This window comes from Capsicum annuum, chromosome 7 (assembly GCF_002878395.1).
Source record: "Capsicum annuum cultivar UCD-10X-F1 chromosome 7, UCD10Xv1.1, whole genome shotgun sequence".
Classification (NCBI taxonomy): domain Eukaryota; kingdom Viridiplantae; phylum Streptophyta; class Magnoliopsida; order Solanales; family Solanaceae; genus Capsicum; species Capsicum annuum.
The window spans coordinates 66,568,064-66,582,134 of NC_061117.1; the positions used below are offsets into that span (position 1 = coordinate 66,568,064).

The 14,071-nt window shown below is 39.4% G+C and overlaps 1 protein-coding gene across 6 annotated transcripts in view; it reads left to right on the forward strand.

The window, feature by feature from the left end:
• Positions 1-14,071, forward strand: part of LOC107876583 (1-phosphatidylinositol-3-phosphate 5-kinase FAB1B) — a 69,206-nt gene that overhangs the window by 41,941 nt on the left and 13,194 nt on the right. For 4 of the 6 annotated variants that reach the window (XM_047393565.1, XM_047393568.1, XM_047393566.1 and 1 more), the window contains 5 exons: positions 4,506-4,850; positions 5,412-6,266; positions 6,366-6,697; positions 7,742-7,865; positions 7,951-8,109. In XM_047393565.1, coding sequence (XP_047249521.1) covers positions 4,506-4,850; positions 5,412-6,266; positions 6,366-6,697; positions 7,742-7,865; positions 7,951-8,109 — 1,815 coding nt within the window. The remainder of the gene's footprint in view (positions 1-4,505; positions 4,851-5,411; positions 6,267-6,365; positions 6,698-7,741; positions 7,866-7,950; positions 8,110-14,071) is intronic. The other 2 variants (XM_047393567.1, XM_047393570.1) reach the window with 2 other exon arrangements.

Below are 14,071 nucleotides of genomic sequence, written 5' to 3' on the forward strand. Positions count from 1 at the left end.
ACTATTACCAAATACAAGGCAAAACTTGTAGTAAAAGGCTTCAAACAAAAAGAAGGCCTTGATTACTTTGATACATACTCGCCAGTAATAAGGATAACATCGATTCGAATGTTAATTGCCTTGGCGGAGGTATATGGTCTTGAAATCCATCAAATGGATGTGAAAACCGCATTCCTAAATGGAGAACTGGAGGAAGAAATTTACATGGAACAGCCTGAGGGTTTTGTGGTTCCAGGAAAGGAAAATAAGGTGTGTAAACTTATTAAGTCGCTATATAGACTAAAGCAAGCACCTAACACAATGGCATGCGAAGTTTGACCAAACCATGTTGGCAAACGGGTTCAAGATAAATGAATGTGATAAATGTGTTTATATTAAAGATACTCCGAATCACCAAGTCATTGTTTGTTAATATGTGGATGATATGTTGATCATCAGTAGAGACATTTCTGACATAAATGCAACGAAACGAATGCTCGAGAGCAAGTTTGATATGAAAGAGCTAGGTATAAGAATCCATAGAACTCCATAAGGGTTGGCATTGTCACAGTCTCATTATATCGAAAATGTACTTGACAAATTCAAGTATATGGAATTTGGTATTGCCAAGACTCCTTTGGATGTGAGCTTTGCACTTTGAAAGAATGAAGGTGAAAGTGACTCACAATTGGAGTACGCAAGAGTATTGAGATGTTTAATGTATATGTGAAGAAATATAAGAGAAAAATATTATTGAATTGTTGTAACTACATTATTACATTGAGGCCCTATTTATAGACAATACATTCCAATCCTTTTCCTAATAGGACACTACATTACAATCCTTTGCCAAGTAGGATTTTATATGTTATTCCTATTCCTACTCATATTCTAACACTCCTCCTCAAGCTGGTGCATGGAAGACATATATACCAAACTTGTTATGGATGTAACTAATATGAGAATCGGTGAGGGACTTGGTGAAGATATCTGCAAGAAAACTGATAAGGATTGCTTTGGACGTCTGGGAGACCTCAATTGAAATAGAACAAACTGAAAAAATGATCCGAAATGTAGTAAATATTGCCGTAAAGTCGATGTGTCGTTGGAAAATTGCCAAAAATTGGTATAAAATATACGGTCATCTCGAAATCAAGAGACGAGTAGATCTTGAACATGAAAGTCACCGGAAACTTAGCCGAAACATGCTCACACGCCGTATTATTAGATTTGATGGATGAAAAGTGACTACAATCTGAGGAAAAAAAAGTATATGGGTAGGGTCGGAATGATGACACGACCCTACTGAAAAAGAGAAATATGTGTAGGGTCGGAATGATGGCACGACCCTATTGAGAAATAGAAATTATATGAGTAGGGTCGGAATGATGGCACAATCCTATTGGAAAAGAGAAATTATATGGGCAGGGTTGGAATGAAAGCACGACCCTACTGAAAAAGATCTGAAGAGTCACCAGAAAGACGTACGGAACTATGTAAATTAAATCTGAGGAGTCACTAGAAAGATGCATGGTGCTATGCAACTCAGATATGAGACAGTAGTCCGGAAAGATGCACGGTGCTACGCAAATCAGATATGAGAAAATGGTCACCAAAAAGAAGTACAGTGCTAAGAAAAATAGATATGAAAAAGGTAGTCACCAGACAGATGCATGGTGCTACGCAAAGATATGAGAAAATAGTCACTAGAAAGATACACAGTGAGTCAGTGACCCAACTTTTGCTAACATAATCATTGGCCAGACAGGCAGCATATATGAATTATAACCGCCCGCCGGCAGCAGAAACTCTTTAATATGTTACCAAGATCGTGGAAGCTCTGATACCATGTGAAGAAATATAAGAGAAAAATATTATTGAATTGTTGTAACTACATTATTACATTGAAGCCCTATTTATGGATAATACATTCCAATCCTTTTCCTAATAGGACACTACATTACAATCCTTTTTCCAGTAGGATTTTATATGCTATTCCTATTCCTACTCATATTCTAACAGTATATAATGAACTGTACACGATCAGACCTAGCATACGCTATTAACAAGTTGAGTCGATACACGTGTAATCCCAACAAAACTCATTAGATGGCAATGAAAAGAGTTTTGGGGTATCTTAAATACACTCAAGACTATGCTTTGCATTATAATAAATATCCCGCGGTACTTGAAGGATATAGTGATGCAAATTGGATCACTGGATCGAACGAAGTAAAATCCACAAGTGGATAAGTGGATATGTGTTTACTATCGGTGGAGGAGTAGTCTCTTGGAAATCATCCATACAGATATGTATTGCTCTCTCTCCAATGGAATTTGAATTTATCGCATTGGATAAAGCCGATGAAGAAGCAGAATGACTCCGAAATTTCTTGGAAGATATTCCTTATTGGCCCAAACCAGTGGCACCAGTATGTATACACAGTGATAGCCAAGCAGCAATAGGTAGGGCAAGGAGCATGGTGTACAACGGTAAATCTCGTCACATAAGACGGAGACATAATACTGTTAGAGAACTTCTCTCTAGTGGAATTATCATTGTTGACTATGTGAAGACAAAAGATAATGTGTCTGATCCACTTACAAAAGGCCTATCTAGAGGGAGTGGAAAGGACATCCAAGGGAATGGGTCGTCTTTAGGTCGCCAACACTCAATCGTCTTTAGGTCGCCAACAACTCAATCGTCTGCTAAGAATAGGGAGTTTAGGAAGAATACGGGCTTTGTTTCGGTCAGGTGTCGAACTCTTTTATCTTCGCTAGGCCTAGGACAAGTCAGCATGGCGGTAACTCTACCTAGCAGACTGGAGATCCCAAGAGCTAGGTTCAAAGAGATCAAACAAAGTTGTGTCTGACAGGTTCAACATTGTCACTTACCCAACCCATTCTCATGATGTAGATAATGTGTAGTATACAAGGATAAGACTTAAAGTGAAAAGTTTTTTAATGATTATCTAAATTTGGCAGATTTGACCAAATAGTTTAATCTATAGGATTGAATATTTAGAAATCACCTATGTGAGGGCGAAGTGGAAGCCGCTTCAAAGAGAATGTTAGTAAAGACCTATTCTCTAAGCTCTCATGAAACCGGGACGTGTTCATGGATGAAATGAACAAAACCGTGAGAAGCATAAACAGTAAAAGGCTGGTTGTGTGACATGTGTTGTCTAGGTGTACATTAAAGCTTGACGGTTCAAAGATATCAAATCTACCGATTGACCGAGTGCATTCGATGCATGTTCAGTACGGAAAGTTCAAAGGGAAACCTACTTATCCAGATGCAATTAGTCTTTGCAAAATGATCACATGCTTGTTCGTAAATTCTTTAAAAGATAGTCATTCCCCATTCATGTGGGGGATTGTTGGATTCAAGGTGTATGTGAATGGAAAATGGAGGAAAAATGGTGGGGAGAAGGGGGACACTTATTTAGAAAGTGTACTCCCAAATTAGAAAGTTCACTCATTTCTCCCACATTGGTGGGAGAAGAGAACTTGAAAGTGTTTATAATGAGAAACACTAACTCCACATGGATAGTGAGGCAAGAACTAGGTGATGCCTCGCGCCGTCGTCGCTCGCTCGGCTTTGGCTTCGGCTTTGGATTTGGATTTGGATTTGTCAAATGATTGATCGATGAGATCTAATTTTTTAGACAAAATTTATTTGGAACTTGTTTACAAGTGAAATGTTAATCCAAAATTTGATGGAATTAATTTTCTTCAAATGCGGGCGCATTTCAGGCGCAATTCCAATGCATACGCAAAGCACATCACGAAGGGATGCGACCCTTTGAGAAAAGGCACACTGTTTCACGCCGTAGGGTGACATGCGACCGCAGACGCACCACAAGTCAAGACCTGCGGACGCAGTTCAAACGCAGATGCGCACTGGAATGTGCAGAACGTCATCTGCGGCCGAAGTCCAGGCGCTTCTCCAGCTCAGTCCCAACGCAGGGACGTGACTTTTGCAAAAAAGGTGTTTTTCAGCTGAACCAATGCAAAGGATACACTTAAGGCTGTAAATACCTGATATTTTCCTCAGGTATTGTAATCAATTTTGACAGCAAAAACTCTCTTTGTTATTAACAAAAACTCTGTGTGATCATTAAGCTGTTGAGTGAGTTCATTGAATCCAACAATTTGAGGTACCGCTATTGTTCGGATTGAAGGCCATTTTATCCTGGGAGGAAGATTCCATAAACTCGGGTACAGTGAGGGGAATTATTCCTTAAGGACACTCCGTGAAGTCAGGGGACTTGGCCTTACAAATTCTGTTTCATCTTATTTTTGAAAATAAACATAGGATAGATTATCAGTAATCTTGTGTTGAAGGTGTTAAAGAACTTCATAGGTGTTCTACAGGAACTTGTGTTGAAGTTGGTGTTGCATTTATATAGATTCTTGTACCCGAAACACCATAAAATAACAGTTCTTGTTATTTGGGTCATCACTTTTATTTGGATTAACATTGATTGGTTCATCACTTTTACTTGGTTCTATCTTTCTTCTAGGAAATGGACCATCTGAAGATGGCTGTTGCAAAGATTGATGCTCATCATCCAAACATTTTGTTAGTAGAAAAATCAGTATCTCGATTTGCACAGGAATACCTGCTTGCAAAAGACATAGCTCTGGTTCTCAATGTGAAGCGGCCTCTTTTAGAGCGTATTGCCCGTTGTACAGGTGCACAAGTAGTCCCTTCAATCGATAACCTTACAATGCCAAAGTTAGGGTACTGTGAGTCATTCCATGTTGATAAGTTTGTGGAAGAGCATGGTAGTGCTGGGCAAGCTGGAAAGAAAATGACAAAGACCTTGATGTTTTTCAAGGGATGCCCAAAGCCATTTGGCTGTACTGTAAGTTGCATGTTTAATGGCTTGTTCAGTTGCTTGTATGTAAACTTGAGCATGAAATAAATCTGAATCGTGAGGAAAACTACATTCTATAGGTTTGGTCGTGCACCAATTTCATTATGTTGGAAATGATTGTATTTCTGTTTTTGCTTCTTTAACAAGGAGTAACCAAAACTATTCTTGAATGAAAATTTTAATAAAAGAAGAATGACTAAGCAGAGCATACTCATTGTTTGGATATGGTAATGACTAATCCTTTGGCAGAGCATACTCATTGTTTGGATATGGTTTTACAGTTGATGTTTCGTCTCAATATTTTAATAAACTTGCTATGTATATGATTTGCACTTCTTGATAATCAAGTAGCATATAAATTATTTGAGTCAGAGTTATTTGACTTGGGCGTTACACATGTCCTCTGTTGCTTATTGGTAATGTTTATGCTTATGATGCTAGAAAATGTGAAACGAGATTGGTGAACCTATTATTCTGTTCTGATCAGTCTCCTGGTGCAAATGTCAAAAGTGTGGAAGTTGATTACTTTTTGTTTGTGTGGTTTCTCAGATTTTGCTCAAGGGTGCCAACGGGGATGATTTGAAGAAAATAAAACGTGTTATCCAATATGGAGTTTTTGCTGCTTATCACCTGGCTCTGGAGACATCTTTTCTTGCAGATGAAGGTGCTTCGCTGCCAGAGCTCCCTTTGAAGTCCCCAATTAAAGTTGCATTGCCTGATAAACCATCAACTATTCAAAGATCCATTTCTATCATTCCTGGTTTCTCCCAACCAGTATCCCAGAGACCACTCGATCAGCATTGCCCTGACACACCATCTCATTCCTCAACCAAACTGTTGTCTGGTATTACATCACCATCCAACAATGCTCAAACGCTTGTCGAACAGTCAAATTTTCCTGAATGTTCTAACTCATTAGCTAATGCTACAACTGCCTCAAATAATGTGAACTTTTCTGATTGTCCTAATTCTTTGCATCATTCAAGGCTTCAGTTCTCAGATCAAGCAGATGGGACGAATGAAATGGCTCCAAATGACCCTCATGAAGCATCTCCGCTAGACAGAGGTGAAGTTGCAGTAAATGATTATATGCTTAATTTTCCTAACAATGCTTTGAGGGATGCTGGTAGCTTTTCTCATGTTGTGGAAAGTTTTCGCACGGCACACTTAACTTCAGAATTGGTGCTACCAGAATTTGATAATAGTTATTTCGAGGAGTTAGAGTCACTGAAGCAAGAGTATCCTTCCTCACCTTCCGACCAGCAGATTATTGTAGTGTGCCTTTCAACACGCAGTGTTTGGAAAGGAACTGTTTGTGAGCCCCCTCATATTTCTCGAATAAAATACTATGGGATCACTGATATGCCTTTGGGACGGTTTTTACGGGACCGTCTGTTTGATGAGGTAATGTCTCTCTTCCTTTTTTAAAGTTGCATGGGATACGTTCTATGCATGCATGTTTTATTGTGGTCTTTTTTCTGATATGTGTAATACATTTTCCAGAATTTTAGGTGTCCCTCATGTGAAATGCCGCCAGAAGCACATGTTCGTTGCTACACCCATCGGCAAGGCAGCCTCACAATATCTGTAAAGAAGCTACCTGAACGTATCTTGCAAGGAGAACGGGAAGGGAAGATATGGATGTGGCACAGATGTCTGCGATGTCCTCGGACCAATGGTTTCCCTCCTCCAACCAAGAGGGTAGTGATGTCCGATGCTGCTTGGGGATTGTCATTTGGGAAATTTTTGGAACTCAGTTTTTCAAATCATGCAGCAGCGAGCGGGGTTGCGAGTTGTGGTCATCTTCTTCACCGAGACTGTCTCCGGTTTTATGGGTATGCTGTTTCCTGGAAGGCATTTTTACGCATTAGCTTTCTAAACTGGGATTGTAATGCTTTCATCTGTTGGATGAATGTTTATTTTCCTTTAATCAACTACCTAATATCATATTATGTAGAAAGACAGAAACCTGATGCATTGTTAAAATTATCATAAAAGCCTCGGACTCATTTCCTGTATAATGGTTAAAGTTGGTCTCTGTAAACAAGTACACTTTTCAACTAGACAGTCTCACAAAGTAGTGGAAACATTACCTCCTATGTTGTTAAAACTGGCGCCCAAGTCACCACTTCATGTGAAAATTTTCTAATTTGAATTGACTACTATAGACTTGCTGCAACAGCTACTGATGACAAACTCCTTTTTATCATTAGGTGTGATCATTTTGCTTACCATTTTTTGGTCTGGATTAGGTTCTTAATATTGCATGGGTCCTCTGCTTTTAGTTGATTGCACGAATACTCTGATGATGTAGCTCATCAGCATGCATCAGCTATCCTGACCGTTTTATATTTGGATTTACTGAATTATTTTTGCTCGTTTCCTAATGTTTCTGTGACCTAGAATTCAGTGAGGACTTCTTGTATTGGTCTATGAGGGAGCATGTGATTCTATTTGTTCTTGCCCTTTGTTGAATACATCGTTATAGATATGGAGTCCCTGATAGGAAATGGAGATTTCTGTTAATGAGAGAGAACAGTACAACAAGAGGATACTTCTAGAAAACTTGACATTAGATCACATTGCGGAAAAGGCTTAGATCAGGAAAATCTTACAGGTGTATGGTTGTCAGTTTTACTTTTGTTCCATTTTGGTTCTTCAGTGGTGACTTTTTCCTATTCTGGATTAATATTTGTCAGTTGCTGGTGTTTTATCTTGTGCTCGGTTCTGGTCATGATGCATGTATAATTAACAGGTGTTGCCGGTCCAGTCTTTTCTTTTTTAGATTTATTTGTGTGATGGCACTACTAAGTTCTTATTTAGCTTCCTTGTTGCCCAAATGATGATTAATCATACCTCATCTTTGGTTGTTTCCGCAGGTTTGGGAAAATGGTAGCTTGTTTGCGATACGCTCCTGTTCATGTTTATTCTGTCTTTCTCCCATCTCCAAAACTTGAATTTAGCTATAATAATCAGGAGTGGATTCAGAAAGAAGGTGATGAGGTACAGTTGGATTGTATTCTTGCCTCAGTTTTGATACTTCTATGTTTTGCTTTTTCCCTGATGTGATTGTTTTCTGCACGAGAAGGTGCACAGCAGGGCTAATGCTTTGTTTGCTGAGGTTTCCAGAGTTCTTCATGTAAAGTTGGAAAAATTCTCTGTTGATAGCAGCTTGAAATCAGCCAAGATAAGTGAGCAGATCGCAGAGATGGAAGATTTATTAGAGAAGGAGAAAACTGAGTTTGAGGTGACTTCTTACTTGCTTTTTCCGTCCTGTTGTATAGATATATTATATCGGTGATGTATAAGCAAATTTATCAGTCTGGCCTATTGAAAGGTAGCTATTTGTGACCTGTTTGAAGTTCAACTGTTTTGAAACACGACTACCAAAATAATATCTCTCTGCTCGGTGTGGATAACTTGTTTCAAATCTTTAATTTTTGTAAAGAGACCTGAGAGTTTTACTCTCAGTATTGTATGGGAGAAAATTCGGAGGTGCATTCCCTCACTCTATGATATGTGAAAATTAATGCAGCAACGAGTCGGAGAAGAAAGAAATGATCAGGGTTCTCTAATAAGAGATAACGGTAGAAAAATGTACCGAATGGACTCTGCACTGCTGTCTGAAGAAATCTACTGCTTATCAGAACCCCTAGACGATGCTTCAGAACTTGGAAGGTAGGGGGGTCAATACAGATGTACTGGTACGCAGAGCAATCCAAAATAAAGCTTTTAATGTAACTAAAATAGTTGAGAGCTAATTATAAAACATCATATAGGATATAAATTCCAAAACACATGGGCATTTTTAATAATCATAAAACCTTTTTGTCAGTGCAATTGCTGTTCTTCGTATTTGTAATGCTCCGATTTTCTGAATCGGAATGCTACACGGTGCTCATGACCCCGAGGGACCACAAGCTAACCCATGACTGATATCTGTACCTGTACACTGCATAATATATATATAATACGCGGAAAACCTGAACATGTAGGCCATAAGGTTCAGCTGAAGAGATATAATAACATCCATGGGGTAATGAATACCCAAAACAACAACAACAACAACAACAACAACAAACCCAGTGTATTCCCACTTAGTGGGGTCTGGGGGGGGTAAGATGTACGCAGTCCATACCTCTACCTCTGATGAAGTAGAAAGGCTGTTTCCGAAAGACCCCCGGCTCAAGTCACGAGATATCACACAAACACATAGTACAGCAAAGAAGCAGATGACGTAACATAGATACGGCACCCATAAGGAATATAAAACAGAGTAAAGCAGGAATGCAGGAATATAAAGCAGAGGAAAGCACACATATTCGTAATAAACATGAATACCCAAAACAACTGAATATAAAACTGAATACTGAATTTGATAGCTAAATCTGACTAAATCTGAAAGCCTTTAAGTAATGCCTGAATAAGGTGAAAGCCTTTAAGTAATGCCTGAATAAGGAGTTGAAGGAACATGTGTCCAACTAACTCCGCAAAACTGAACTGAAATAATAAATGAATAAATCAAATCATATTATCCTCGAATGGATGAGGACTCACTGCAACACTGCGACTGGAAAGCTACTGCTGGTCTGGAACTCGTGGCTCTGGACCTATGGTGTAACATGAAAGGAAAACACCATAGCGCAAATGCGTCAGTACAACTGGAGTACTGAGTATACGAGTTAGGTAGGCTAATGCAAAGGGTTTACATGCATGAATAATGCTAACTGACTGACTAATATGAACGTAAGAGTACAAACATACATACATAGTAACTGAGATCGTGAGTACGTGGTAGCTAAATCTGTACGCTAATACATGACTAGAACTGTAGTTCTGATAACATGAGCGACTGTGACAGTCCTGAATCTGGTAAAACTCTCTGAGTCCCGTGCTATAATTGAATTTGACTGTATCTAACAGTCCTGGTATACTGATATCTGAAGAACTGTCTGAGTTCTTTTACTGAGATTGATACTGAAACTGTGGGAGGTAGTTGTTTAATCGACATGCCCCATGTATACCATTACGGCTAAGTTGGGGTCCAATCTTTGCCCCGACTGGAGGGGTGTCAATACCGCGCCACTGGTAAGGACAGTTGTGAGTGACCCTTATCTGGCAGGTACTTAAAGTGAGAACGGTGGGACCCTAAACTGACAGGTTAAGCTACCTAATCAACCCTAATATGACAGGTTAAGATGTCTCGACCTACGCTGGCTACGTAGTTCTGCAACACAAGGATGACTGATAAGAATCACACCTTGAACTGGCAGGTGAGTTTCCATCCTTGGGTTCACTCGGTGCTAACTTCTACTCCCATCTGAAGGGACTAAACATGATTCAACTGGCTGTACATGGACTGAATAACTGACATCCGTTGACTGATAATAACTGAGATCATGAGATTTCTGATGTTTCCTGAGTCACATGACTGACTGAGTTCTATTGAGTATAGCTTGACTGAGATTTATCGTGGCACATGGCATGGCTCTAGGCACACAACTATATTTTTTGGGTACGAATAACCCCAGGACTCGATAGAAGGAAACTGGCACACATGACATGACTTGATCACAAGATTAGAGTCCACAATTCACAATATTATAAGTAGGGATAGCATACTTCATGTATTTATTCACATCTCAACATGGTAGGGAGAGCATGGATACATTTCGTGTATATAATACATATTTCCATTATCACACATGCTTCATGCCACAACAACAACAACAGATAAATAGCATGGAAATTCATATGGAAGTGTATAGCTAATATGGACTTGTCATTTAATGGAATTATGTAATTATGGGTTTCTAGCATCCTAGGCATTTTATCAAACACCTTACATGTATTATTTAAAGCATAGGTGGATTTCATACTTGCATCACATCAAACCACCTAAAGTTCATGTTTTTCAACTAACAACCACATATATTTCATGAAAATATCTTTAGATATCATTTTGAAACTTAAACAACAATCATCAACATGTACATGCTTATATCACCACAAAAAGCTTACAAGATAACATTTAAAAACATGGTTCTTGAGCTCTATGAACGGATTGGATCCATAGATGAACACTACGCATACCTTAGATTAAGAATTTGTGGAATCTACGGTTGAATTTGCTTGAAGCTTGAAACCCCAATGGAAACCCTAGACTTGTTCTTGACGGTTCTTGGGTGAATTTTGATAAAATTAATGTAAAGGCTGCTTTGGGGCTTCAATCCCGTGTTTAAAGAGTATATATAGGGTCTTGGGAAGTTACCATATTTCCCTTGAGGAGTTTAAAACGAAAACTGAAAACTACGCAAAATTTATCCCGATTTAGGGCCCCGGCGCTACGCGGAGCTTGGTAAAATGCCAATTATTGCGACCTGGAAGCTTGGCGCGAAGCGGGGCTATTGCAGAGGCTTTCTGGAAATTGACGAGTGCCATTTTGGCCTTCGGCGTGACGCGCCATGCACTGAAATGATATTCGTCTTACAGCACAAGCTTAAAATAGCTATAACTTCTTCACCGGGTGTCCGTTTTAGGCGAATTTGGTATCGACGGAAAGCTTATTAAATTATCTATCCGTTGGTAGGTCATGGGATCAAAAATTCGTAGTATAATGAGAGATATGCTCGTTTGAAGTTGACGATACCAATATCCTTCTCAAGAATTCAATCGGTAAGGAATGTTTTGATTCGCACAATAGCTAGGACATATTTGAAACCTTAATTCACATCAACCTTGATCATGAAACTACCAAGGAACCATGATGTACTATGCATGAGCTTGAAACATGGAGCTAATATTGAGTTGGATTTTTCGGGGTATTACAGTATTACTTCTGAGTTAAGTGGTACTCCCCTACAAGTCTAAACCCCACGGGCTATATGGAGTCCGCCGTTGACTCGGCGGGGAAGCCCCTAACCCACGTGTGCCGCAAGGGTTGGAGTGTCTGAGTCTAATACGCCACAGGGCACTAAGCCAGCGTAATATAATATACCTGGATCGGCAAATCACGGTTTTTGGCGATGAGTTGTTTGAACTTGTGTCTTCTTCGGGGGATCACCTAACATCTCTTTATGCCCAATTTTATCCATTTCTAAACATATATCATTCTGAAATCTTAAGTCATAAAAATCTGGTTTCTATGCTTGTCTGGGTCTGTTATGGCATTGTCTATTTTAGTATCGTCATACCAAGACTTGCAAGTCATGCTTTCTGAGCCATAAAGCATTAAGCATAATTCTTTCATTTAAAACTCAATTCAGACCACCCAACATTACAATTAGCATAAGAGATTTCGTATTTCGAAACTTAAGTCAAAACTATGCAAGAATCCTTCAAACATATGATGGTCACGTGCTTTTGGTAAAACCATGCACTCTTTCATTATATGTATATTCAACATGCACAACTATCTCTTTTGATTCCACAATTATGTTCAAATCATAATATAAATCAAAACCTTTCCTATCATGCTTTTCAAAACAATCCATATCATACGAATAATGAGAAAAATTATATCAAGAGAGGGATTCATTATAATTCATGCTCTCAATTGAATTTTCATCCTTAAACACATGCATACATATATATAGAATTTCAAATCAATTTTGGGGAAAGGCCTAAAGACCAAAATAATATCATTGAAACTTCTAAAACATGATTATAAATCATAAATATAAAACCCTTTTCTTAAAATCATGATTTCTATGCCCATGAGATTTTAAGGAAAATCCCACGTACCTCAATTAGAAATTTGATGGATGATTCTTGAAGCCTACGGTTTGGGGATTCCAAATCTTCAATTAATCTTGAAAACCCACAGTTAAATCTTGAGTTATTTGGGTTTTCTTGTTTGAAACCCTAAGTAGTGTTCTTGTGAATTTCTGAAGAAACTATAAATAATGTGGTTACTTGGGAGTATAATCCCGTGTTTAAGCTGATAAGGGGTGGAAAATACCCAATATACCCTTAATGAGACAGACTAAAAATATAACTGGGAGCCCGATTTCATGGGCCACCGCGACGCGCCACAATCGCGGTGGCTCATTGGACATTGACGAGTGGGATTCTTAAGGTCTCCGCGACGCGGAGCCATCGGGTTGTCCCACTGGTTGAGACCTGAAGCTTTAGCGCGACGCGCCACAATCACGCTAGGCCACTGGAATTTGACAATTGCTAAATAGGACCCCTCCGCGACGCGCCAGGCACCAAAATGACGGTGTTTTACGACTAGAACTTAAATTAGCCATAACTTTTTGCCCGGGTATCGGATTTGGGCGAATCTTATATCGACGGAAAGCTCATTCAATTCCCCACATGATAAAAAGTCGAAATTAGAGAAATTATATATGGTTTAAACTTTACTCATTTTGGAAGTCAAAAATGAGACTAAGCTTGTTTGACACAGTTCTAGTCATTTAACTCTAAGAGCATAATACCACGAGCTAATGCATGGACGATTTTTTTGCGGGGTGTTACAAAAAAGAATGTGAGAGGAGTCAAGTGAGGAAACAAGGTATACTGATTGAAGAGAGACATCAGTCCCACGATGGACATGTGTCCCTAGCCTCTTTGGTTCCAACTGAGAGAGGGTCTTTGGTTTGACTAGGTGGTCAATCCAGAAGTTGAGAGAAAACCTTCTATTATATATGTGTAATGTAGATCTCTCCCTTTTGATGGGTTCCTCAGGAAGAATGCCTCCTCCTCGAGTCATTGAGACCATACCCCAACAGACAACTGTTGGGCTAGGTCCTTGACCTTGCCACTTTCCCCGGGCAATTGGGAATGCCCTCAACCGGAGTGGCTGTTCCTCAGGGTTGCGTTACAATCACTGCTGTTGATTCCCTCAGTAGATGTACAGCTGTTGGGAACTTTAGTGTAAAGGGCGCTACAACTCAAAATATAACTCTTTCATGTAACTAAAAGTCTGCCTGGTGGTATTTGTCATTCAAGGCATCAGACCTAAAGTTTCCTTCCCTTCTGAACAGCAATGGCCCAGGTGGGGATGGGGGTGGGGAGTATGCGGGATGGGGTTGGCTGCTGCTGGAGACCATTCCCTTTCTAGCCACAACAGAGATAGTACGATGCTCACGAGCCCTCCTAATATGGAAGAAGTTCAAAAGGTAATTTTTTGCATGTCAGCGCGCACTAAACCCCAAAAAAGGTCTCCCCTCTCCTTCAAAACCTGATCCTGATTTTGTGTGTGT